The sequence below is a fragment of the Bos mutus genome, chromosome 19 (genome assembly GCF_027580195.1).
Source record: "Bos mutus isolate GX-2022 chromosome 19, NWIPB_WYAK_1.1, whole genome shotgun sequence".
Taxonomy (NCBI): Eukaryota; Metazoa; Chordata; class Mammalia; order Artiodactyla; family Bovidae; genus Bos; species Bos mutus.
Genome location: NC_091635.1, coordinates 56218815 through 56245596, shown reverse-complemented (window position 1 = coordinate 56245596; position 26782 = coordinate 56218815). Strand labels below are relative to the sequence as shown.

Here is a 26782-nt window from a genome sequence, read left to right as displayed (position 1 = left end):
GATGGGGCAGGGGCTGTGTAAAGACAGGCTTTTATTTTTCTAAACAGCACTAAATTTGCTGATTGTTTGGTAGGTGACTTACATAATTTGTCAGTGACATATGTTTGTGGTCAGTCACCTCTGACTCTTTGTGACCCATAGACTGTAGCCTGCCAGGCTCCATGTCCATGGAATTTTCCAGACAAGAATACTGGAGTGGGCTGCCATTTCCTCCTCCAGGGGATATTGCCCACCCAGGACTGAATCTGTGTCTCCTCCATTGGCAGGAGGATTCTTTACCTCTGAGCTGCATGGGAAGCTAGCAACATTTATATGTATATAAAAATTATCTCCTCCTACTCAAAAAACTGACTATAGAAAATTCCATTGGCCTCCAACTTTATTTTATTTTTCTAGCATTTTTTAATGGCTTCCTCTGCTTTTTTAGACATTGTGGGCCCTCAATGGTAGTTGTAGTTTTGACTTGATTCAGCCCATTTGGAAAACAAACCATTAGGAAGCGCGTTTGGGCTTCGTTTTGTGAAAGAAGCAAAAAAACCCCTGCAGTATCTATTTCATTAGCAGATCAGGCCCTGGGGAGAGGTGAGAATACTCTGGAAAGAAAAGTACAGCAGGACTAGGGGAGAGATCAGCCAAGCCCCACAATTCAATTTTACTCTTTCCAGACCACACCTCAGTCAGAGCAGCTGGACTAGATAAGGCTCTTAAGATGCTGAGATTGATATTCAGATGAAACGTAATGTAAGGAGGACTTTCTCTCTCAGGTTGAGAATGTTTTCTTTAGGGAAAAATAGCAGGCAAAACAAAGGAAGTGCTGAGGCTTTCCAAGAAAATGAGAACAGGAGAGGATGATGGGGAAAATGGTTTAAATGTCCCAAAGAAAGGCTGTGCTTGTCTGCACAGGTCAGGTCTGCCTGACAGACAGGTCAGAAATGTGTCCAGCCGTCTGCGGCTCTGAATGCATGGTAACAAATCCCCTGCAATGGTCCAGCTTTTGATTGCCTCAGCAATGGCATTGTTTGTGGCCACAGAGACCCAGCTACTCTTCCTCTTGCTAAGGAACGCTTAGAGCCATTCACTGGGGCCTTATTTAAAGATATTACATTGATAAATTAAATGGAATAATATATCCAGCTTGCCTAGCGCATAAGAAGGCTACTTTCTTTCCACTTCAGTTATTATACAAACACAGTGAAACAATGGACAGCACACATTGCTCTAAAGAATTGCTTTTCCCTCTGAATTTTAAAATGGCAATAACTGTAATACTGAAGCTATTATTGCTCTCGTTGACTCTAAGTCTCTTGACACTGGCTGGAAGTGTATGTGAAGTGAGTCTTTTCTTGGCCTCTCCCCCACAGGCTTGGTGATGCAGCCTGGTCTAGAAAGTGGTCTTACAGCAATTGTGGTAATTACCACCCGGATTGAGATGCTCCTGCACGTCAGTTAGGTCTGTACTGGGCATATGTTCTCTCTATTTCCCAGGACCTCTGTGAGTGAGGTAGCAGCATCCTGATCTAATGGATGAAGAAACTGAAGCTTAGGAGAGTCTTGGCCAAGACGGTTTTATTAGTGATGAAATTCATAAATAAAAGGTTTTATTTAATACCTGCCATGTCAGTGGTGAAGCATAGCTAACCCTTGATTAGAATCTTCTGAAGAATTTTAAACTCTTTTCAAACTATTTTTTAAGCTTGGGTCACTGTGATCCAACACCAAAGGCAAGCAGTTGAGAATGGCAGGTGGGAATTCTTGCCCATCTTACCTTCCTTTTTCCTTTTTTGGGCGGTGCCAGCTCTTCATGCTGCACTGGGCTTTTTCTAGCTGTGGCTAGCAGGGGCTTCCCTTGCTTGCCGTGCGTGGGCTTCTTGCCGCTGAGGCTTCTCTTGCGGAGGAGCATCGGCTCCAGGCGTATGATTTCAGTAGTCCTGGCTCGAGGGCTCTGAAGGACACAGGCTCAGTAGCTGTGTTGCTCGGGTTCAGTCACTCCGAAGCACGTGGGATCTTCCTGGATCCCAGATCAGGGATCAAACCCATGTCTACTGCATTGGCAGGCAGATTCTTAACCACTAGACCACCGGGGAAGGCCAGGAGGCAGATTTTTTTTTTTAATTATTTTTTTATTTTGGTTATGTCGGCTATTTGTTGCTGCATGCAGACTTCTTCTTGTTGGTGTGGGCGGGGGCTCCCACCAGAAGTCTGGTGGTCACGGGCTTCTCATCGGGGTGGCTTTTCTTGTCGTGAAGCCTAGGCTCCAGGAGCACTTCAGTGGTTGCACTGCGTGAGTTCAGTAGCTGTGGCTCGCAGGTGCTAGGGCGAGGGCTCAGTTGTTGTGGCGAAAGGCTTTAGCTGCTCCCGCCAAGTGGGATCTTCCTGGACCAGGGCTCCAACCCGTGTTCCCTGCACTGGCAGGCAGATTGCTATCCACTGCGCCACCAGGGAAGTCCCTAGCTTCTCTTTCTTGGACACTGCTGATTTTGATCAAAACATAGCTCCAACTATAGGGGTCTGCCCTTGGGTTTTCCCTTCTCCTTTGCCACTGTCTCTGGGCAACTTCACTTATGCTTAGGGCTTTAACTGCCAACTCCATTCTGATGATTTCCAAGTCTTTAATTACAGTTCAATCTCTTTCCCGAGTTCCAACCCATTTAGTCTTATAAAACTTAATTTTTGTTGGTTAACATATACATTTTACACTTAGCAACAGGTGTAAACTCTGAAACATCCATCAGAAAAGAATGTCCCTGAGGCACTTACACAAGAGGATATCAATAGACATTCACACAGTGACATCTCGGACAGATAAGTGCCCTTAGATCAGGTCACCAAATAGGAAAGATAGACAGCTTGAGCGGAGAGCATGGGACATAAAATGAAATACATATGTAGAGACTGACCATCATTTGAAGCCAACCCATTTATATCCAGCTACTCATGAGATGTCTCCTCCTGGGTATTCCTAAGGGACCTCAAGCTCAATATACCCCAAACCGAACCCATACCATTCCCCCAAGCAAGTGTCCCCTCTTCCAGTTTCCATATACCCAGAGAGTCACGGCTGGAACCAGCAGGTCACAGAATCCTCCCACTCTTTCTGTCTCTCTTCCTGTATCCTGTTGGTGGCCCAGCCCTGCAGAGGAGAGATTCTTGGAATAAGGTCTCCAGACCACCTGCAGCAACTCCATCTGGAAACAAGTTAGAAATAACGATGCTTGGACTCCATCCTTGTTCAGAACGAGCATCTTTGGGGCTGGGACCAGCAATCTGTGGTGTAACAAGCCATCCCTGTATTCTGGTGACACTCTAAACTGACCTGGTTTATTAGCTCTCTAATTACTCCATTCTGGAAGCTCCTAAGTCAAGTCTTCCTCTTCTCGAACCTGAATGAGTACAATCATTTCCTAACCATGTACCTTTCTCCAGCTTCAGACCCCTATGAACTTCCTCCCCTTTCTTGCCAGCATGCTCCCTCCAAATGAAAATTTGATCATGTCTCTACCACACATATTAGGTTGGTGCAAAAGTAATTGCATTTTGCAATGTTCCAAATAGGAAAAGGAGTACGTCAAGGCTGTATATTGTCACCCTGCTTATTTAACTTCTATGCAGAGTACATCATGAGAAATGCTGGGCTGGAGGAAGCACAAGCTGGAATCAAGATTTCCAGGAGAAATATCAATAACCTCAGATATGCAGATGACACCACCCTTATGGCAGAAAGTGAAGAAGAACTAAAGAGCCTCTTGATGAAAGTGAAAGAGGAGAGTGAAAAATTTGGCTTAAAGCTCAACATTCAGAAAACTAAGATCATGGCATCCGGTCCCATCACTTCATGGCAAATAGATGTGGAAACAGTGGAGACAGTGGCTGACTTTATTTTTCTGGGCTCCAGAATCACTGCAGATGGTGATTGCAGTCGTGAAATTAAAAGACGCTTAGTCCTTGGAAGCAAAGTCATGACCAACCTAGACAGCATATTAAAAAGCAGAGACATTACTTTGCCAACAAAGGTCCATCTAGTCAAGGCTATGGTTTTTCCAGTAGTCATGCATGGATGTGAGAGTTGGACTATAAAGAAAGCTGAGTGCCGAAGAATTGATGTTTTTGAACTGTGGTGTTGGAGAAGACTCTTGAGAATCCCTTGGACTGCAAGGGGATCCAGTCAGTCCTGATCCTAAAGGATCCTGATCCTAAAGGAGATCAGTCCTGGGTGTTCATTGGAAGGACTGATGTTGAAACTGAAACTCCAATAATTTGGCCACCTGATGCGAAGAGCTGACTCATTTGAAAAGACCCTGATGCTAGGAAAGATTGAGGGCAGGAGGAGAAGGGGACAACAGAGGATGAGATGGTTGGATGGCATCACCAACTCAGTGGACATGAGTTTGGGTGGACTCCGGGAGTTGGTGATGGACAGGGAGGCCTGGCGTGCTGCGGTTCATGGGGTCGCAAAGAGTTGGACACGACTGAGTGACTGAACTGAACTGAACTGAATGTTGAACTTTGCTATTTGATATTGGAATACATTCATAAATAAATGTGGTTTTGCTATACATCATTTTAACGCGTATTTCTTTTTTTTTTTTTTTTTTTGCCAGTGACTTATTACTTGCTGTGTATTTTATATTTATTTTAGACTATGGAATTGATGTTAGACAAAAAGAAAATTCGAGTAATTTTCTTATTTGAGTTCAAAATGGATTGTAAAGCAGCAGAGACAGCTTGCAACACCAGTAACACATTTGGCCCAGGAACTGCTAATGAATGTACAGTGCAGTCCTGGTTCAAGAAGCTTTGCAAAGAAGACAGGAGCCTTGAAGATGAGGGTGTGGTGGCTGGCCACTCGAAGTTGACAATGACCAACTGAGAGCTATCATTGAAACTGATCCTCTTACAACTACACGAGAAGTTGCTGAAGAACTCAACATCAACCATTTTACAGTCATTTGACATTTGAAGCAAACTGGAAAGGTGAAAAGACTCAATAAGTGGGTGCCTCATGAGCTGACCAAAAGTAAAAAAAAAAAAAAATCATTGTTTTGAAGTGTTGTCTTCTTTTCTTCTACACAGCAGCTGTGGACAGTTTCTCAATTGGATTGTGACATGTGATGAAAAGTGGATTTTATACAACAACTAGTGATGACCAGCTCAGTGGCTGGACTGAGAAGAAGCTCCAAAGCACTTCCCAAAGCCAAACTTGCACCACACAAAGGTCATGACCACTTTTTGATGGTCTGCTGCCCATCTGATCCACTACAGCTTTCTGAATCCTGGCGAAACCATTACATCTGAGAAGTATGCTTGGCAAACCAGTGAGATGCATTGAAAACTGCAATGCTTGCAGCCGGCACTGGTCAACAGAAAGGGCCCAATTCTTCTCTAGGACAACACCCAACCGTAGGTCACACAGCCAACACTTCAAAAGTTGAACAAATTGGACTCTGAAGTTTTGCCTCATCTGCCATATTCACCTAACCTCTTGCCAACTGACTACCACTTCTTCAAGCGTCCAAAAACTTTTTGTAGGAAAAATGCTTCCACAGCCAATAGGAAGCAGAAAATGCTTTCCAAGAGTTTGTCAAACCCTGAAGCACAGACTTCACATTACAGAAGTAAACAAACTTATTTCTCATTGGCAAAAATGTATTGATTGTAATGGTTCCTATTTTGATTGATAAAGATGTGTTTGACCCTAGTTATAATGATTTAAAATTAATAATCCAAAACTGCAGTTACGTTTGCACCAACCTAATAACTTTCTTCAAAGTTTCTCCAGTGCCTAAGGGGAAGAAAATATAATGCAGGCACATAGAATTATTTAGTGTGGCTACTAGACAATTTTTTAAGCTGAAAAAGAAACTGGACTTCCCTAGTGGTGCAGTGGATGAGACTCCAGCTGCCAGTGCAGAGGACGTGGGCTCACTCAGTCCCTGGTCCAGGAAGATCCCACCTGCCTCGGAGCAACGAAGCCGGGTGCCACAAATACTGAGCCCACGTGCTGCGACTCCCGAAGCCCAGGCGCCTCTGGGCGTCTGTGTTCCGCAAGGAAAAGCCCCGCAGTGAGCCACAGGGAAGAGTAGCCCCCAGCTAGAGGAAGCCCTCACGCATCAGTGAAGACCCAGTGCAACTACAACTAATTAATTAAAAAAGAAAAGAAAGAAACCGAAAGATCCCACATGCCACAAGTAATGATCCTGAGTGCCGCAACTAAGATCCAGCACAGCCAAATAAATAAATAAATATTATAAAGATAAATGAATTTAAATAATTATTAAAACCCTATATATCTAAATGTTATTTCAACATGCAATTAATATAACAATGAATAAGGTACTTTACTTTTTTTTCCAAGTCATTGAAATCTGGTCTACATCTTCACGCTTACTGTGTATCTCATTTCAGATGTTTTCATGGAGAATATTCGGCTTATATTTAGATTTCATAAAATTTGCAAGTTGAAAGAGTTGAAAGCGTAGATGTACTTATCCAAGGTGCTCCAAATATACTTAAGGGTTTTTCGATAGCTGAATTGAATACCACTTTTAAAATTTAAATGAATTAAAAATGAACTTCTCAGTCAAGAGACCACGTTTCTAATGCTCTCTAGTCGCACGCGGCAGTGCCGCCAGCCCTCAGCGTGGCTTGGAGAGCGAGCCTGACCCTCAGCCCCTCTGGGACCTGCTTCCTCCCTAGCCTCAGTGCCACCCCTCCCCGCCCTGCTTCCCTGAATGGTTCACCACAAGGAAGTGCGTTTCCTGAGATACTTGGGTCGTTTCAGTGCCTCAGGACCTCCCCCATGACACCTCCTTCCCCTCAGTTCTCTCTCCCTCATCTCCTTCTCGATGTGGCAAAACCACTTATTTTTTAAAGTCAGCCCGAGAGACACCTCCTCCATTAAGCCTCCATCTCTGCTCCCCAGGACTGACCAATCCTTCTCTGAGCTGAACTGTATCACCTTCTAAGACTCATATAAATACTGAATTTTATTTACTTGCTCATATTTCTTTTTTTAATTAAAACATTGCTTATTTTATATCGGCATATAGTTGAGTAACAATGTTGTGTTTGTTTCGGGTGTACAACAAAGTGATTCAGTTATACATGTATACATATCTCTTGCTGCTAGTTAGTAAACTCCTGAAATCTTGTTATTCATTTCTTTTTACCCATAGCACCTAGAACACCACCCCAATGAACACATGAGTAATACCCAAGTTTGTGCCTTTTTGTTATCACATACTCTCCTCCACGGACCTGCAGGGCAGCGGTTCACTATGACTGAAGAATTAGTAAAAATTGTAGCTATGTGAGACGATGGATCTGTTAATTAATGTGATTGTATTAATCCTTTCACAGTGTATACATGTATCAGAACATCACACTGTATATCTTAAATCATATTGTACAACCTAAATATATACATATTTTTAAAATATATATATATTTTATTGAAGTATAGTTGACTTACAATGTTTCAGGTGCACAGCAAGGTGATTCAGTTATATAAATACATATATATTATTTTGAAATTATTTTCCATCATAGGTTGTTACAAGGTTGACTCTGGTTCTCTATGCTATATGGTAAACCTTTGTTGATTGTTGCATATTTATTTTTTAATTAGAAATCTAGCATTCTATTCACACTAGGTCAAACGAACGGAATCAAAATGTCATAATTTTTTAAATTAGGCAAAAATTCATAAGTTTTCTAAAATAGTACTTATTTTCATATATGTATATTAAAGCTTTTCTACTACACCTGATAGAGGCTTGAGGAAGATTAAAAACAAAGAAGAGATGGAGAAATTGGAGAACATAAACTAAATGAAATGGGAGCACTGAATATGAAATAGAAAAAGTGAAATAAACTAGATAAAAGTAAGATCATCATATAGTACAGTTGTTTTTAAATATGACTGCTCATTAGAAACATATCTAGAGCTCTGGAGGAAAAAAGCAATACCTGAGCATTTGTATTTTTCAAAAAATTTCAAGATAATTCTGATATGCACCTGGATTTTGAAAAGCAATTACAGGTTTTTCTATTATATCCTAGTTTTGGTGATATAGAATTCTATTATTTTTCTGTTGACCAATCGTGATAAATGGTGTTAAGTGAGTAATAATAGTAATAATCACAATAGTAAAAGAAGTTTGTCAATTTTCACAATCAATAGTCAGACAAAGAATAAATGATAATTACAATTGCAAGCCATAATAGGAACATGATTAATTTAACAATATGAAATAATTACATTAATTACATACAATTTGGGGGGCGGGGGTCAAGCAGAGTGATGTGGTAAGTGGAAATGCATTTACATTCAAGGTAATTATTGATAGTAATTATTGACACTATTACCGTTTTCTTAATTGTTTGGGGTTTGTTTTCTTTACGTCTTTTCCTTCTGTTGTGTTTCCTGCCTAGAGAAGTTCCTTTAACATTTGTTGTAAAGCTGGTTTGGTGATGCTGAATTCTCTTAATGTTTGCTTGTCTGGAAAACTTTAGGTTTCTCCATCAAATCTGAAGGAGAGTCTTGCTGGGTAGAGTATTCTTGGTTGTAGGTTCTTCCCTTTCATCACTTTAAATATATCATGCCATTCCCTTCTGGCTTGTAGCGTTTCTGTTGAGAAATCAGCTGATAACCTGATGGGGTTCCCTTGTACGTTATTTGTTGTTTTCCCTTTTTGCTTTAAATAGTTTATCTGTAATTTTTGTCTTGATGTGTTCCTCCTGGGACTCTTTCAGGGACTCTCTGTGCTTCCTGGACTTGATTGACTATTTCCTTTTCCATGTTCAGGAAGTTTTCACCTATTACCTCTTCAAATTTTGTCTCAGGTCCTTTCTCTCTTTCTCCTTCTGGGACCCATATAATATGAATGTTGGCATGTTTAATGTTGTTCCAGAGGTCTGTTAGGTTGTCTTCTTTTTTTTTTCTTCAGTGGCAGTGATTCACACCATTTTTTCATCCAGATCATTTATCCATTCTTCTGCCTCAGTTATTCTGCTATTGATTCCTTCTAGTGTATTAGTCATCTGTTTGTTCTTTAATTTTTCTAGGTCTTTGGTAAACATTTTTTTTGCATCTGCTCAATCTTTGCCTTCATTCTTTTCCAGAGATCCTGGGTCATCTTCACTATCATTAATCTGAATTACTTTTCTGGAAGGTTGCCTATCTCTATTTTATTTAGTTGTTTTTCTGTGACCTTATCTTGTCCCTTCATCTGGGACATAACTTGCTGCTTTTGAATCATGGTTAACTTTCTGTAGTATGATTTTTGTTTTAGCTGCTGTGAGACAGTGCTTTTTCTTGCTTCTTCTGTCTGCCCTCTGATGCATGAAGCTTCTTGATGGGAGGGACTGGTGGTGGGAAAAACTCGATCTTGCTCTGGTGGGCAGAGCTTTGCTGAGTAAAGCTTTAATCCAAATACCTGCTGATGGGTGGGGTTGCCCTTTCGTCCCTGGTAGTTGTTTGGCCTCAGGCAACCCAGCCCTGGGGTCTTTGGGCTCTATGGTAGGGTTAATGGTGACCTCCAAGAGGGTTTCCACCAAGGCAGACCTTCCAGTGTCCCCTTCCCTGTGGGGCGCCTACTGACCCACACCTCCACAGGAGACCCTCCCACACTAGCAGATACTTTTGGTTCCGTCTCCTGTGGGTCACTGCCCCTCTCCTCTGGGTTTTGGTGGGTGCACAACTTTGTCTGTGCCTTCCAAGACTGGAGTATCTGTTTCCCTCAGTCCTCCGGAAGGCTATAACCAGATCCCACCAGCCCTCAAGGCCCGATTCTCTGGGGATTCCCAGTCCCTTTGTTGGATCCCCAGGCTGGGAAGCCTGAAGTGGGGTTCAGAACCTTCACAAGAGTGTGAGAACTGCTTTGATATCATTGTTCTCCAGTCTGTGGGTCACCCGCCCGGTGGGTATGGGATTTGATTTGATCGTGACTGTGTTCCCTCCTACTATCTCAGTGCAGCTTCTTTGTCTTTGGAGGTGGGGTATCTTTTTTTTTTGATGGTCCTCTTGCTGATGGTTGTTCAACAGCTAGTTGCCATTTTGGTGCTCTTGCAGGAGATGTGGAGAAGGCGGTGGCACCCCACTCCAGTACTCTTGCCTGGAAAATCCCATGGACGGAGGAGCCTGGTAGGCTGCAGTCCATGGGGTCGTGAAGAGTTGGACACGACTGAGCGACTTCACTTTCACTTTTCACTTTCATGCATTGGAGAAGGAAATGGCAACCCACTCCAGTGTTCTTGCCTAGAGAATCCCAGGGACGGGGGAGCCTAGTGGGCTGCCGTCTACGGGGTGATGAGCGGACATCCTTCTACTCCACCATTTTGCTACAATTCTCATTTGAAAAATCATACTTCCATAAAACTGGAAAGGAAAATAAATAAAAATTTGAAAAAAAAAAAAAAAAAGTATTTGTGCTCTTGCAATTGTCATGTTATGGCCATGTTCCTAAAGCTGAAGGACAAGAGATGGGCTTTCTGCCTTGCCATTTGTTCTTTCTCCAAAGGTGACAGGCACACTGCTGAGTGTTCCCTTCACAATGGAATTAGAAACAGAAGACTGTAAGCTCTGGTGATTGTTATCTTTCTCTGGTTTTCCTGGACTCAGTGCTTTAACTTCTCTGAATCTTGGTGTCCTCCTCTGTAAAATGGATGATGAGTCGTGCTGTCACTTCAGTCATATCTGACTCTTCGTGACCCTATGGACTGTAGCCCGCCAGCCCCTGTGTCCGTGGGATTCTCCAGGCAAAAATACTGGAGTGGGCTGCTATGCCCTCCTCCAGGGGATCTTCCTGAACCTGCATCTCCTGCATTGCAGGCCAATTCTTTACCCACTGAGCCACCTGGGAAGCCCTAAAATGGATGATAACCTAATGAACTAAAGAATGTAAAATGTGCTATAAACTGGAGTTAAGCAAACGTAAGGTCCTATTTATCACTTACTCTCACAAGGTCACTAAAAAGATGAGAAGAGAGGAAACGCCTCCTTTATGCCTGTGGAGGCAGGTGAGAAGCGAGGTGCGTGGATGAGGTATGGATGAAGTCACGGCTGTCTCATCCTGTTTCTTCATCACATTATGTCTCCATAGGGAGGAGGTGCCGTTTTGCACTCTCATTGGTTCTGGGGTGTTACCCAATTCCTATGTCTGGCTTTTTCTCCTCCAAACCTTCTTTTACTGTCCTGAGATCTTTCTATATACAGGCCGCTACATAAAAGATTTCTGAAGTTCAAGGAAGGACTGAAAAGCAATAATAACATTGTTAAATTATTGGGAGTTAAGATTGTCAGGTGTAAGCTGTAATGATTTAGCTCAGGATACTTGCTGAGCTGGGGACTTCTCTGGTGGCTTAGCAGTAAAGAATCCACCTGCCAATGCAAAAAATGTGGGTTTGATCCCTGGGTCAGGAAGATCCCCTGGGGAAGGAACTGGCAACCCACTCTAGTACTCTTGCCTGGGAAATCCCATGACAGAGGAGCCTGGTGGGCCACAGTCCATGGGGTCACAAAGAGTTGGACACAACTTAGCAACTCAACAAAAAAACGACAAAGACAGCTTGCTGAGCTGGGTTCCCTCTGCCTGCCTACTCCTCCCAAGGGGAAGAACGTGACAGGGTTGGGAGGAAAATAAGACAGCAGGTGGTGAGTGTACCCGAGAAGGGGTGCTCCTCCCCAGAGTCAGCTTCAAAGGGGGTGGGACGAGTGGCCCTGGAAAAGTTTGAGTTCCAGCAGTGGGAGGCCCTGCCCTAGGCCTGGGCCCCAGTGGCGCCTCACATGCCTGTGGCTTGAGAGCAGAAGGGAGATATAATGCCAGAGGCTGAGAGCAGAGAGAGTCCAAAGCAGCCAGTGGCTCAGTTTCCTAAGCTCCAGGGAGCCTTCCTAGGGAGACACTCACATTTCTTTGTGTATCCAAAAACGAGTATGAGAGAACTGGTCGACCTGATGGTGTCTGCGTCATGCTGGGGGAGCTGGTCTGCCAGCCACACTGCAGGTTAGGCAGAGGAGAGGTCTGGCAGAGGCCAGCACAGTGCTGACAGGTGCCCCCTCAAGTGTCTGATGCCTCCCCGACCTCTAATGCCCACTCACTGTGTGATGATCAGAACTCAGATGCAGTCCTTGCAACTGCTTGGAAGGAAAAGTAGAAGACATGGGATTAATCAAGACAGCCTGGAACTGGCTTGGCTAAGAATTCAGTCAGAAGGGGTAAGGCAGGGGATGGAGACTTTTATAGAGATGAAGTCAAGTTACACAAAATAAAGTTGGGATGCAATTAGAAAAAGCCTGTGCATAGAAATAAAGACCAAGTGCAACCAAAAATTAAATGTGTGTGTTAGTCTTTCAGTCGTGTCCCACTCTGCAGCCCCATGGAGGCCAGGCTCCACTGTCCTTGGGATTTCCCAGGCAAGAATACAGGAGTGAGTTGCTGTTTCCTTCTCCAGGGCATTTTCCCAACCCAGGGATTGAACCTGGGTCTCCTGTATTGAAGGCAGATTCTTTACTGTCTGAGCCACCTCGGAAGCACCAAAACATAAATAAATAAAACTTTTTTTAAAAAGTAGGGGAGAATAACCAATTTACCCTGTAGAAGAATTCTAGATAATTGATGTTGACATTCTGCCCTCAAGAGGGGCAGCCAACTCCCCGCTCCCTAGTGTGGGCTGTGTGTGTGCTTGGTGACTTTTCAATTTGGACATGCCATACAGCATGCAGAATCCTAGTCTCTGACTGGAGATCACACCCAGGGCCCTGGGTTCTAGGAGTGCCCTAGAGTGCAGAGTCTTAATGACTGGATCACCAGAGAAGTCCTGGCATGGTGACTTTCTTCCCAAGAGTGCAGGGTGGGAAAAGAGGGAGAAGGGTAACTTGCCAGTGGAGAAAGCCAACAAGCAACGGCTCAGCCAGGTGGACCCAGGTCAATGTCAGGAGTGGTAGGTCGTGTTGATAGTAGGCACTCCTGGTACGACATGATGAGAATGGCACTTTGCCGATTTCCCTCTCAAGATCCATAACCCTGTCTTACCATGTGCTAAACATCAGACACATCCCAGGCGAGGAACATTCTAAGGCTACCTGACTCGTCCTCCTCAAAATCGTCAAGGTCGTGACAAACAAGGGAAGACTGAGAAGCTCACAGCCGCGAGGAGCCTGAGGAGACATGATGACTCATTGTATCTTGGATGGGATCCTGGACCAGATAGAGGGCATTAGACAAAAACTAGGGAAATCTGGATCAAGTATAGACTTAGTTAATCATGATTAAGCAATTGTGATTCATTAATTATGGCGAATACACCATTCTAGCGGAAGATGTGAATAACAGGGAAAGCTGGGTGAGGGGGTATATGGGAACTCAATACTATTGGCACGTTCTGCAAATCTCAAATGATTCTAAATTTAAAGGTCTATGGGAAATACATGAATCTTTTAAAAAATGATTAATTGGGACTTCCCTGGTTGTCCGGTGGTTAATACTCTGTGCTTCCACTGCAGAGGGCACAGATTTGATCCCTGCCCATGAATGTTCCATCTGTTGTACAGTGTGGCCAAATAAATAAATATATCAATTACACAGTGAAAAACACCGCTGTGCCTTTATTACTGGCGTTATCAGGGTAGGGCTGAGACGAAGGCACTATACAAGAATTATCCTATTTTCCTGTGACTCAAGTGGGAGTCAGTCAGTTTTGGTTGAAGTAACACAGAAAAGAGCTTTTATATTCCTGTCACAAATATGTGGCCCCTCCAGTGCCTGGCTGATTCTGGATGAACACGTTTTCTGCACCATCGTCTCCACAAACTTTGCTCTCTGATGTTAATAACTCTGTTAGCAGCTCTTTGGTTGTTCCTTGAGCCAGAATATCTACTACATCAGCTAGCTTCTTTTCAGAATCCAGAAGAGAGTGGAAGATTGGAAGTCAGAGTACCTTTGAGTGTCACTTGATCGCCATGCTCTTTGACTTGAGCTTTCTCATCCCTTACTTCTTTAGCCATGAACTGATGATAATGATGGTCCCGGGGGTAGTACAAGCTTAAATGGTGGAAGGTATGTGAAAGCATTCTGTGACCTAGAAAGGGCTGTGATATTTTATTTTAGAACGTGCTTCTCTTCTGGGAGATTAGGACTTCCTGTGTCTCATCCCCTTTTAAGCAACACTCTGGCTTATTTACTCAATTCAGCTTCACAGACATTTGTCAAGGATCATTAACACGTCAGCCACACGAAGTGCCTCACCTGGGTAATGACGTCCCTGAAAAAGTAAGAAGTAGAGAAACTCAGGTTTGTCAGAATCTCCATCGCTTGGAAGAGTTGCATGTGGCTGGATGGACAAGCTGCTTGGGTGGGGATTATAATCCACAAGAGGCATTCGTGAGTCCTGACGCCTTTGGTTGCTGGACATTGAAAACCTGAATCAAAATGGCCTAGATAAGCTGTTGGTTCACCTAACTGGGAGGTCCAGTGTTAGGAGGTCTTCAGGGTTCCATGATACAGTGGTTTAACCACAGCATCAAGGGTACAATTTTTCCTTTTTCTGTTATCTGTAGTGATGGCTTCATCCTGTAACTAGCTCCTTTCAGGGTATGGGATGGCTGCCAGCAGCAAGTGGAGTTCTTAGCTTCCTTGTTCATGATAAGGCAGGATGGGGAGGGCACTCACACCTCGTGACCTTGACTGTCTTATCTTAATTAGCCTTTCCCACCTCCTGTCTCTTTCTCTAAACTCTCTGCATTCTTCCTTTCACAGTTTGAACTATTATTTACTTTGCTATTTTGCTTATTATTTATTTATATGTTTACTCATTTATAGTCAGCTCCCTGTCTGGAATATCAGCTTCGTGGGGTCATGGATTTCATCTTGTTCACAGTGGTCCTTGACCCACCTTCTAAGGAGAGTGGGGATCCTCCTTGACCTACAAGAGAGAGGCTGAGCCTGCAAGGGCGGTCCTCCTTTCCTGCCTCCTTCCTAAGTCCACAGTGCTTCTTGCTTGGGTCCTGACCCCTTGGTGGACGTCGAGATGTTACTGGAATTAAGATGATCACAGGGGCCACTTTGAAGAGGTCTTTCCAAATAAATCATCTTGAGTTGGTTTAGTCTGGTTAGAAAAACAGAACTGTTGACCAGATTTATCTGGGGAAGCTGGGAAGACAAGGTTGATGGACAAATTGTCCCTGCAGTGAGAAGGGCAGCAAGGTCAAATGGGTGACCAACAAAGTGGCATAAGATGAACAGATTAGGACCAAGTCGGAGCAGAGGCGGGCCATGGTCGGGCTTCTCTCCTGCAAACCTCTGTCTACATTCCTGAGCATATTAATCACACTCTTGCATGGCTATGCTCCAAGGGTCCTATGAAAGATTAATAATAGTTCTTCACAGTTTTAGAGCATTTCATAACTTATAAGACATATTCCCAGACATTATCTCACTTGATTGTCACAGCCATTCTGTGCGGTTGGCTTGATCACTCCTCTTTTGCAAGCAAAGAAACCAAACTTCAGAGCGACTGTCCAAAAGCCATGAAGTTCAGAAGAGGGAAAAACTGGGTACAGACGTTTTCCTTCAAGTCTTGAGTTCATGCTGCCTCAGTGCAGCTGAAGAAAAATGGGCTAATGATTTCCTAATGAAAACACATCTTTAGGCCTAGGCTTTTTTATTTTGCATTATTTGTCATTCCATTTAGAATTGAGTTGCTCTGTACTTTTATATACATATGTAATTTTCCATAACAGAAAAGCTTAAAAAATTAAAAGGATGGGGTTAAATGGCTTGGCCAGCCCCCAGCAGAGAGAACCACAGGAAGGTCAGGCCCCAAGGAAGTCAGGTGCTGAAGGGTTTGGGTTTCAGTGCTTTAAGATTTGACTTTAAAAAAGAAATGAGAAAAGAACATTTGAGAATAAGAAATAAGAAAAATCACGTGCATGCACAAGCAGCTAAAAAAAAAAAAAAAAAAACACAAAGGGATGAGTTGTTCCCTCCAGGTTTTATATTCTCTTGCCAGATCATTTAATTATGTTTCTATTCTTTTTTTCCCAAATTTAATTTTCCCCAGACTTAAATAAGGAGCAGCTGATGCTTCATAGAAGACTTTGTGGAGCAGCCTTTCTGGAGGTGTTATTTGCAGGTCCTGGCTTGATGTCCATTTCACTGTGTGATCTTGGGTTATTATTTCCCTCCTAACAGGTTCACTTTCTTTGACTGTAACATAGAAATAATACTGTTTACCACCAAATGACCTCCCAAGAAAACTGAAAAAGAAGGCAGGGTGATAGCCACGAAGGCACTTGGAAATTTTCCAAAGTAGAATGTCTTAAGCTGGGAGACGTTATTATTAGAGTATTCCTTGGACTCACCTGAGTTTGTGGGTCACTACAGTCCAGGACTCTGGCAGCCCCTGCTGCCCTGGAATTAAAGTTGAAAGGACTTAAGTGGTCAACCTGCCTGGGATCTTAGAGTTTCTGAAGCTGGATGTCTTCTGATTGATTTGGTTGGTTGGACACAGATTTCATCCCAGGAGGTATTATTGATTTGCGCAGATGATTCAGGAACCAGAGTGTCCTGAGAAAGAGATGTGGTCAGTCCTTGATTATCCATGCTAAGGGGCAGATCATAATCTCAAAGAACAGGTCATCTCAAGGACTGGGATTATTTATCTATTGGCAATACCTTGGCATTCAGGATCTTAGTTCCTTGAGTATGGATCAAACCCATGCCCCTTGTACTGGAAGTTTTAATCACTGGGCCACCAGGGAAGTTCCAAGGAGTGGGATCATTTTAAGTCAACATTGCAATAATACAATTTTTTTTTTTTTTTTACCTCCTTAACTTTGTTGCTCAGGCTTGACTTTGTAAAATGGAAGAGGGTTGACCAAGATAGATTTTGGGTGGAGGGAGGAAGGTCATGTGGGGTTACTAAGCCTGGCTCAAGACTCATCTTTCTTTGCTTTCCCTTTCAAAGGCTTCAGGACAGGTGCTGTTGGCTTATCTTGTAACAGGAGGGAAAGGGGCAGGGCAAAACTTTTGAAAGAATGACATACCCCAAGGACACAACATAAAGCAATTAGAATCAAATGGGTCCAAGATGGCAGACAGGTTGACTTTGATTAGACCTTGATCCTCAGTCAGCAAGCTAAATACACACCCAGAGGCACCATGATAGTTTCAAGGCACTGTCAAAAGACCAAGGAGTGGCCCAGTTCCTGAAAATCTCCACCCCTTCTCCAAAATAGATGGAATAATCCTCCCACTCATTCAGTTCAGTCGCTCAGTCCTGTCTGACTCTTTGTGACCCCATGAATTGCAGCATGCCAGGCCTCCCTGTCCATCACCAACTCCCGGAGTTCACCCAAACTCATGTCAATCGAGTCAGTGATACCACCCAACCATCTCATCCTCTGTCGTCCCCTTCTCCTCCTGCCCCTAATCCCTCCCGGAATCAGGGTCTTTTCCAATGAGTCAACTCTTCACATGAAGTGGCCAAAGTATTGGAGTTTCAGCCTCAACATCAGTCCTTCAAATGAACACCCAGGACTGATCTCCTTTAGAATGGACTGGTTGGATCTCCTTGCAGTCCAAGGGACTCTCAAGAGTCTTCTTCAACACCACAGTTCAAAAGCATCAATTCTTCGGTGCTCAGCTTTCTTTATAGTCCAACTCTCACATCCATACATGACCACAAGAAAAACCATAGCCTTGACTAGACGGACCTTTGTTGGCAAAGTAATGTCTCTGCTTTTTAACATGCTGTCTAGGTTGGTCATAACTTTTCTTCCAAGGAGTAAGCGTCTTTTAATTTCATGGCTGCAATCACCATCTGCAGTGATTTTGGAGCCCCATAAAATAAAGTCTGACACTGTCCCACTCATTAGCATATGACATTACCCAGCCTATAAAAACTAACCATGCCACATTTCACATTTCACTCACTGTCTGCGATTGCCCACAGTCTGTATGTGGAGTGTGCTTCTCTCTGAATCTGAATATGTACATTTCTTACCTATCACTTTGTCTCTCACTGAATTCTTTCTGTGATGAGACATCAAGGATCTGAGCTTCATTAGATCCTGAAACCGTGTACCATGGGTTTTGGCTGGGTTTGAGTCCCAGACACATGGGTTCAAGTCCCAAGGAGGGTTTTGGCTGGGTTTGAGTCCAGTACATGGGTCCCAATCTGTGGTAAATGGTTTCAATCTGACAGCCTGGTTTCTAAGTTTCTTCTCAACAAGATGTTCTTTCAACAAGTGCTCCTGTCACGCGAGTGTATGTTCCTCGGTTCTTTGTCTCGTCACAACAAAGATTTGGAGTGATGGACAATAAAGCCCTCGGCACGTCACAGCTCTCGGGTCTTGGACAAACTGTGTTACTGCTCTTAGGCAAATCAGTGTTACAGCTCCATTTTATTTAGAAGATAGCAGGAGAGTGAGAGAGAGAGAGAGAGAGAGAAAGAAAAGAGCACACGCACGCGGGAGAGAGAGTCTGTGAGAAAGCGCTTTGGCTCCTCCTTTATATGTTTTTTCCTCCACCTGGGCCTGCCCTATGCAAATTGGGCTTAGCCAGGAGTGCTGTTTGTTCTGCCTAAAGTCTTCACTCTGGTCCTCGGACCTTCCTTTGACCTTCCTTGTCTTTTAGCCACCACCATTTTGGACTCCTTTTCCCTATTCTACCTACCTAACACTCCCATCAGTGCCATTAACTTTATTTAATCATTCATTCATTTGCTTATTCAATGTATGCTCCAAGTAGCTCCTATGTGTTGAGTACTTCTTAAGGATCAGGTGTACAAAGATTAGAAACTTTCCTTTACCTTGAGGTCTGTTGTGGGGAACAGATGAGTCCCATATGGTGTGATTAATAGCTGTCATAGTGGAATGTCTTTGGTGACTGTGAAGGAGGAGCCCTTCCTAAACCCAGCAGAGACAGTAAAGACTTCCAGGAGGAGTTAACACTTGGACTTGAAGCCTCAGTAGGAATTTTTCATGTGGATGGATAAAAGTGACTGTGGGGTGAGGGAAAGCATTCCAAGAGGAGGGCACAGCATGTACAAAGGCATGCAGGCATGAGACAGCAATGGTATATTTGAGGAACAGCTAGTATTCTGATTGGCCGGACGGTACCTGTGGATTGGCAGTTGAGGAGTCCAGGTAAGTAGGTCCCAGATCCAGCACCAGGCTTATCCTGAAGGACATGGGGAACCACTTCCGGGAGTCAAGTCATTCTCATTTTAGAAAAAATGCTCTGGCAGTAATGTAGATACTAGAATAGAGACATGTGAGATTGAAGGAATGGGGTGGATGCCCCGTTGGGAGCTTTTGAAACAGGAGGGAAGGGGACAGGGCATGTTGTAAAAGAATGACGTAGCCCTAGGACGTGACATAAACTGATTAGAACCAGACAGATCCAAGATGGTGGATAAGTCTACTTCTACTAGGCCGTGAGCCTCAGTGTAATACATTAGCAAGCTAAATGACACACTCATGGGCACCATGACAGTTCCAAGGCTGACCGTAAAGACAAAAGGTGGTGGCGGCCCAGTTCCTGGAAGTCTCTGCCTCTTTCCTCTGACTCAGACGGTAAAGAATTGCCTGCAATGAAGAAGACCCAGGTTTGATCCCTGAGGCAGGAAGATCCCCTGGAGGAGGGCGTGGCAACCCACTCCAGTATTCTTGCTCGGAGAATTCCATGGACAGAGGAGCCTGGTGGGCTATAGTCCTTGGGTTCACAAAGAGTTGGGTATGACTGAGCGACTTTCACACTTTCCCCCAAATAGTGGGAATAACCCTTCTACTCTTTAACCTATGAAATTACTCAGCCTATAAAAACTGACAACCCCCACACCCTTGTGCTGCTCTCATTTTCTGAGATGGCCCGCACTCTGTCTGTGGAGTGGGTTTCACTCCAAATAAATCCACTTCTTACCTATCACTTCTCTCACTGGATTCTTTATGTGATGAGACATCAAGAACCTAAGCTTCATTAAGTTCCAAGACTGGGTGTGATCTCAGTTAAAAGACTGTGGGTTCAAGTCCCAGTGTGGGTTTTGGCTGGATTCGAGTCCTAGCCCATGGGTTCAAGTCCCAGTCAGAGGCTCACAGTTTCACTTTTATAGTAAATGAGCTGAGAATGGATAAAGGCCTCCACTCAGCAGGTGTGGATGGAGGAGGGGAGAGTGGAGAGAGAGATCTGAGCAGAGGGTATGAGACTAAGGAGCTGGTGGAAGGTGGGGGTCTAGACTGACTCCCCTGTTCCTGGCTTAGGTGACTGTGATGACCAGCCCACTGGCTTACATAGGAAACACAGGGGGAGAATCAGGCTTGGGAGGAAGTTGATTTATTTCGCTTTGAAAAGACTGAGGTGAGTATGGGACATCCATGTGGAAATAGCCAGTATGCAAGACACGAGAGTGTTTGGGGCTAGAGACCCTCACCATGGACATCAGTGAGGTCACCCAGGATGAGTGGGGAGAGAGAGGGAAGGACCCCAGGCATCTGATGGTCGTTCAGTCGCTAAACTGTGTCCAACTCTTTGTGACCCCATGGACTGCAGCACGTCTGTGGTCTACTATCTACCGGAGTTTGCTCCAATTCAGGTCCTTTGAGTTGGTGATGCCATCTAACCATCTCCTCAGGAAACTGATGTTTTAGGTGAAGTAGAGCAGGACAATCCAGGAAAGAAGACTGAGTAAGAGAAGTCAGAAACGCAGCGGGGAGCCAGGAGGCAGCATGTTAGGGAGGCCAGGGCGGATTTCAGAAGAGACAGTGGACAGAGTTGTCAGGTTCCTAGGGAGGGTAAGTCTGATAAAAGCCAAAAATAAGGGGCCTGGTTGGTAGAGCAAGGCTTGTAACATAACTGATGGGCTTGAGGAACAGCCTTATCGAGGAGGAGGGCTGCCCTTCACTGACAGGGGAGATGTAAAGAGCTGGGAAGGAGAACCTCCTTGTTCTAGTTCCTCAGGTCAGTTCAGTCCAGTCGCTCAGTCGTGTCTGACTCTTTGTGACTCCATGAACCACAGCACGCCAGGCCTCCCTATCCATCACCAACTCCCAGAGTTTACTCAAACCCATGTCCATCAAGTCAGTGATGCCATCCAACCATCTCATCTCGTCCCCTTCTCCTCCCACCTTCAATCTTTCCCAGCATCAGGGTCTTTTCCAATGATTCAGCTCTTCACATCAGGTGCCCAAAATACTGGAGTTTCCGCTTCAGCATCAGTATTTCCAATGAAAATTCAGGACTGATTTCCTTTAGGATGGACTGGTTGGATCTCCTTGCAGTCCAAGGGACTCTCAAGAGTCTTCTCCAACACCATAGTTCAAAAGCATCAATTCTTCTATGCTTAGCTTTCTTTATAGTCTAACTCTCACACCCATACATGATTACTGGAAATACCATAGCTTTGACTAGAAGGACCTTTGTTGGTAAAATAATGTCTCTGCTTTTTAATATGCTGTCTAGGTTGGTCATAGCTTTTCTTCCAGGGAGCAAGTGTTTTTAATTTCATGGCTGCAGTCACCATCTGCAGTGATTTTGGAGCCCCTCAAAATAAAGTCTCTCACTGTTTCCATTGTTTCCCCATCTATTTGCCAGGAAGTGATGGGACCAGATGCCACGATCTTAGTTTTCTGGATGTTGAGTTTTAAGCCAACTTTTTCATTCTCTTCTTTTACTTTCCTCAAGAGGCTCTTTAGTTCTTCTTTGCTTTCTGCCATAAGGGTGGTGTTCCTAGCCAGGAGCTAGTCCACATTCTCCAGGGCACCTCTGATGAGGAAGAACTTTTGGGAATGGAATTCAGTGCCTCCTGATTGTCAGGTCCTGTGTTAGACATTTCATGCAAATAATGTCACCATAGTCCTAGGAGGGGACAGCCTAATCTCCCTTTTCAAACAGAGGACATCAAGGCTTAGTCGAGTCACTTATTCCTCTCTTTTCCACCGGCCAGGTCACAGCCTCCAAAGCAGATCTGTGAAGAGCCAGCCCTTTGTCTCTCACTGGCTCAAGTTGCTAAAGCTGATAAGGAAAGAAGATAGTCTTGGGCCAGACACAGGGTAGATTTCCACCACTGAGGCCACCACAGAAGCAAGTTAAATCAATGGGCAGAATAGAGATAAGACACTGCACAAAGCAGCTTTCTTTTCCGGGAGCAAAGATCAGCTAGGGAGGGGTGGAGGTGGGGGCAGGTAGGGGAGAAAGTCTGCAGATCTCCCTCTTAAACAATCAGACTGTTCAAGGCTGCTTGTGAGGAAATACACGGGCCCACTTCTTATTTCTAAGATTGGTGCTCATTTTTAAATTAATACTTTTACAGTGTTTGACTATATTCTGAGATTGGTTTTATTGCTAAAATCTGCATTTTAAAGATAAACCAAGACCCAGGGTCTTGCACATGTGCTTTTCTGCTATTTAGGAAATGAGCTGCCCAGCCGCAGTTCATTATTGAGAGCACAGCATTGGGATCTCTCTAGATGATCCCTCAAGGAATTCATCGCTAATCACAACACCAAACATGTGCCCGCGGACCTTACAGTGGCTTCCAAAGCCCTATATATCCGCCATTCAGTTCCCCTTTTAAAGGAAAAATAATCCATGACACTTTAAAGGTGAGTAGGCAGACTCTTTCAGAGGCTACAGCAATGGCGTTTTGGGGTAAGGGCCACTAAGCTCAATACAATGACCGGGGGGAAGTTACAGTCAAGGAACGGGGCTGCGGGCAGGAGTGGGGTGGTCAGTGGGTGGAAAATGACCGAGCAGGCCAGGGTTGTAAGATACCAGTGCCGGGGGATGAGGAATTTCATTAGCTCCCACAGGTAAGGATTTTCCCTTTAACTGACCCAGCAGGATTCATGCTAAGACTGGACTAAACAGGCCAAGGACAGAGCCCGAGGTCAGGGACTTGTCAGAAAGGGAACTCGGGAGGCTGAATCGAACTCGGTCAAAGGAGACGGGCTCTGGCAGCCTCCCTGACGTCGTTGCCGAGAGTGCTCCCAGCCTGCTCACAGGGCTCCTCCCGGCCCCCTCTGTGCTTGCGCGGTCCCTCCCCAGGAAGGCCTTTCGCAGCGGCAATCGGCCCCGCGGGTCCTTCCAGTCTCCCCTCTCAGAGAGCGCCTGTCCTGAGCACAGGTCCTCCCGCCCCCACGCCCCCTGCCTCTCTCCTGAGTGCTTTCCTCCACGGCACCATCTGCCAAGCCGTTTACCTGTACATTTTGTTTATAGTCCCTTTCTCCTCCAGGAGAATGTCAGTCCCATGAGGCAGGAATTTGCTGTCTCCCCAGTGCCTGGAACGGCATCTGGCATGTCGGAGGGGCTCACGCTTTGTTGAATGCATTGAATGCCTGGATGCTGAGGGTCTCCATAATACCTTCAGATCTTGATTATCTACGTCCATAGCAAAGGATGACAGTCCCCAGGGTCGGAAGCCCCTTCCAGCCAACTCATAGCTTACTTTTACCAGGTGTTATTTCAACTTGTATACAATAACCCAAGAATCACCTCAGATGTTGCTCAGTCACTCGGTTGTGTTCGATTGTTTGTGACCCCATGGACTGCAGCATGCCAGGCTTCCCTGTCCTTCACCATCTCCTGGAGCTTGCTCAAACTCATGTCCATCGAGTCAGTGATGCCATCCAACCATCTCATCCTCTGTCGTCCCCTTCTCTTCCTGTCTTCAGTCTTTCCCAGCATCAGGTCTTTTCCAATGAGTCAGCTCTTTGCATCAGGTGGCCAAAGTATTGGAGCTTCAGGTCAGATGAACAAACCCTGGAATATTTGCCACCCATAAGAATTCTAAGGTGTTATGTGCTTAGGCGGGGTTGAAAACGGGAAAAGGAAACCCAAAAATATTGAAACAAAGAAACCCATCTAGGAGTTTGCTGCAGAACACTTCACATGCATACAGGGTCATCTTCCTCAATTGCCAGAGGAATAGATGAGTGACCCACCCTCCTTTTGTCAAAATCTTGGCTCCCTGTGCACCAATGAGAAACAGAAATACAGACGCAGTTATGGAGAAGGAAAGAGTGGCTTTATTTCTTTGCCAGGCAAAGAGGGAACATAGTAGGATAGCACCTCAAGAATTGTGCCCCTTTCCTGGTGAAGTGTTGTTGTTTAGTCACGGATTCGTGTCTGACTCTTTTGCAACCCCATGGACTGCAGCCTGCCAGGCTTCTCTGTCCATGAGATTTCCCAGGCAAGAATACTGGAGTGGGTTGCCATTTCCTTCTCCAGGGCATCTTCCCAACCCAGGGATCAAACCCACTTTGGCAGGCAGATTCATTACCACTGAGCCACCATGGAAGCCCGATTAGAAAGAGATTGTCTATTTAGGCAGGTGTATGTGATAAGGATCAAGGCAGTAATAGTTTACTTCTGTCTTCTGCAAGTTTCAGAAGGGTGGGGTTGCTGACAACATTAGGGTGTGTGCAGGGTCTGAGGTGGTCTAATCTCCTAATCTTGATGAGTTTCCCTTTAATCCTGTGGTTTTGTGGCTGCTCCTCCCTTGATTAGCAACTGTTTGAATCTGCTCTTTGGAACTCAGAGAAGGTCATGGAGGCTGGAGTCTTGCCTATAAGAAATGGTGAACAAAAAGGCCATTGTGCCTGGGAGTCCCACAGCGCTCTGTTCAGCATCACACCTCTCTCTTCTCCCGAGAGGTCGTGTACAACAGGCCCTTAGTAGGCAATCACACAAGCTGCTACTACTATCTGCCGTCAGCATCATCTTCCCTCCAGAGGCCCCACGCGGCGTTTCTCAGGAGCACCCATGCTGTTTAGGAAACCTGTCGGACTGTTCGCTGCCACGCGCCCCTGCTCATTCTTTCCCTGTGCCCAGACTATCATCTCCGCCCTACCCTGTCTCTACCCACTGCCCCCTTATTTCTCATCTCCCTAGTAAGTCCCCACACACCCTGCCAGTCTCAGCTGAAACTGCCTCTACGGGGAGGACTTCGGACTCCCCTGGGCAGGGTTAATCACCTCCTCCAATAGCAGCCAATACAAACACTGTGATTAGGTTGTATTATAATTACTAATTTGTTCCCCAAGTCCTCTCCCCAGGAGAACACACGGGGGCCTAGAGGGCACAGACGCAACTTACTGTCAGCGCCAAAGGAAAGGTCTCAGCGGGCAGGTGTCTCTCACGCCTCACCCTTGCCTGGGAGGCTGGGGAAAGCCCACTTCAAAAGCACCTGACACACTTCTGAGCTTTTGGAGTGCAGGGAGGCTCTGAGAGCAGACTTCACACAGGCTTCCTCTAAGGCGTGTTCTTCCAAAGCAACAGCTGATTTTCAGAGGATTTGAATCTGGCCCAGCAGATGCAAATCTACTGCCCTGAACAAGGCAGCTGTTGAAAAGCTAGTTAAAGCAGCCACTTCCTACCTGTCGGCTCACACTGGCATGTTGACTGGCCACTGTCATTTGGAAAGTGCCAGAAAACAGGTCAGCAAAACTCCACTAAGGCCTTGGAACCAGATAAAGGAGTGGAGCCAGGGGATCATCTGGCCTGAGTGACAGGCAGGAGTTTTGTCTTTTTATAGCATCCGCAGTAGGAGATCAGTCTCTAGCACAGATTTGATACCCACAAAACAGTTGATAGTGGCTCAGACATGAGTCAGACCATAAAGAAAGCTGAGCACTGAAGAATTGATGCTTTTGAACTGTGGTGTTGGAGAACACTGTTGGGAGTCCTTTGGACTGCAAGGAGATCCAACCAGTCCATCCTAAAGGAGATCAGTCCTGGGTGTTCATTTGAAGGACTGATGTTGAAGCTGAAACTCCAATACTTTGGCCACGTGATGAAGAGCCGACTCATTTGAAAAGACCCTGTTGCTGGGAAATATTGAGGGCAGGAGGAGAAGGGGATGACAGAGGATGAGATGGTTGGATGGCATCACCAATTCAATGGACACGAATTTAAGTAAACTCTGGGAGATGGTGAAGGACAGGAAAGCCTGGCATGCTGCAGTCCATGGGGTCGCAGAGTCAGACACAATTGAGTGACTGAACAACAACAGACAGTAAAGAATCTGCCTGCAACGCAGGAGACCTGGGTTTGCTCCCTGGGTTGGGAATATGCCCAGAAGAAGGGAATGGCTACCCACTCCAGCTGGACACAACTGAGTGACTGACACTTTCTCTTTCAAACATTTGATGGATGAACGTGCAACTTCAGGGGGAATACGTTGAGATAAGACGGAGGAGACATTGTATATTGTAGTTGACAGTAATTCTTCATTTTTAGAAGTCCCTCAGTTGTTTCTCTGCGGCTGCCCTGGGCCCTGGTCGCTGCTCGAGGGCTCTCTCTGTGGCGGACGGGGCTGCCCTCTGGCTGCGCTGTGGCGGCTCCTTCCTGGGGCGGCTGCTCTTGTGCGGCCCAGGCTCCAGGGCACGGGGCTCAGTAGCTGCGGCTCATGAGTTTACTTGCCCCGCGGCGTGGGGGACCTTCTTGGACCAAGGACTGAACCCATGTCCTCTGCACTGGCAGGCGGATTCTTAACCCCTGAAGCACCAGGGAAGTTCCTAGAACTGATTCTTGAACAAGCCATCGAAGGTGGGTCTGGTAGGTGAGCCTCCAAAGTGGCACGTGTAGCAGCAGGCACGGACCACATTGCTGCCCGGGAGCGTGGCCCAGTCAACCGGGGGCCTCCGGGTTGACTAGGTGGAGGGCGCATGTTCTCCTCTGGGCACAGAAGGAAAACTGTCCAGCTTTCCTTGCCCACCCTTTGTCCACATAGTGCTCTGGATCTGTTTCAAGAAATAGCGAATATTTAAAGAACATTGGTAACAGAGGGCACT

At 45.3% G+C, this 26782-nt stretch overlaps 1 protein-coding gene across 9 annotated transcripts in view; it reads right to left on the bottom strand.

Moving 5' to 3' along the window:
• MMD (monocyte to macrophage differentiation associated) overlaps nucleotides 1–26782 on the bottom strand; it is an 81396-nt gene that overhangs the window by 19655 nt on the left and 34959 nt on the right. For 3 of the 9 annotated variants that reach the window (XR_011461309.1, XM_070357289.1, XM_070357290.1), the window contains exon 7: nucleotides 3045–3185. The exons of 2 other annotated variants lie outside the window; for them this stretch is intronic. Coding sequence is in view for 4 of the 7 variants with exons in the window: in XM_070357289.1 (XP_070213390.1) it covers nucleotides 3045–3185 (141 nt within the window). In the remaining 3 variants the exon portion in view is untranslated. 4 more of the 9 variants (XR_011461310.1, XR_011461311.1, XM_070357297.1 and 1 more) reach the window with 4 other exon arrangements.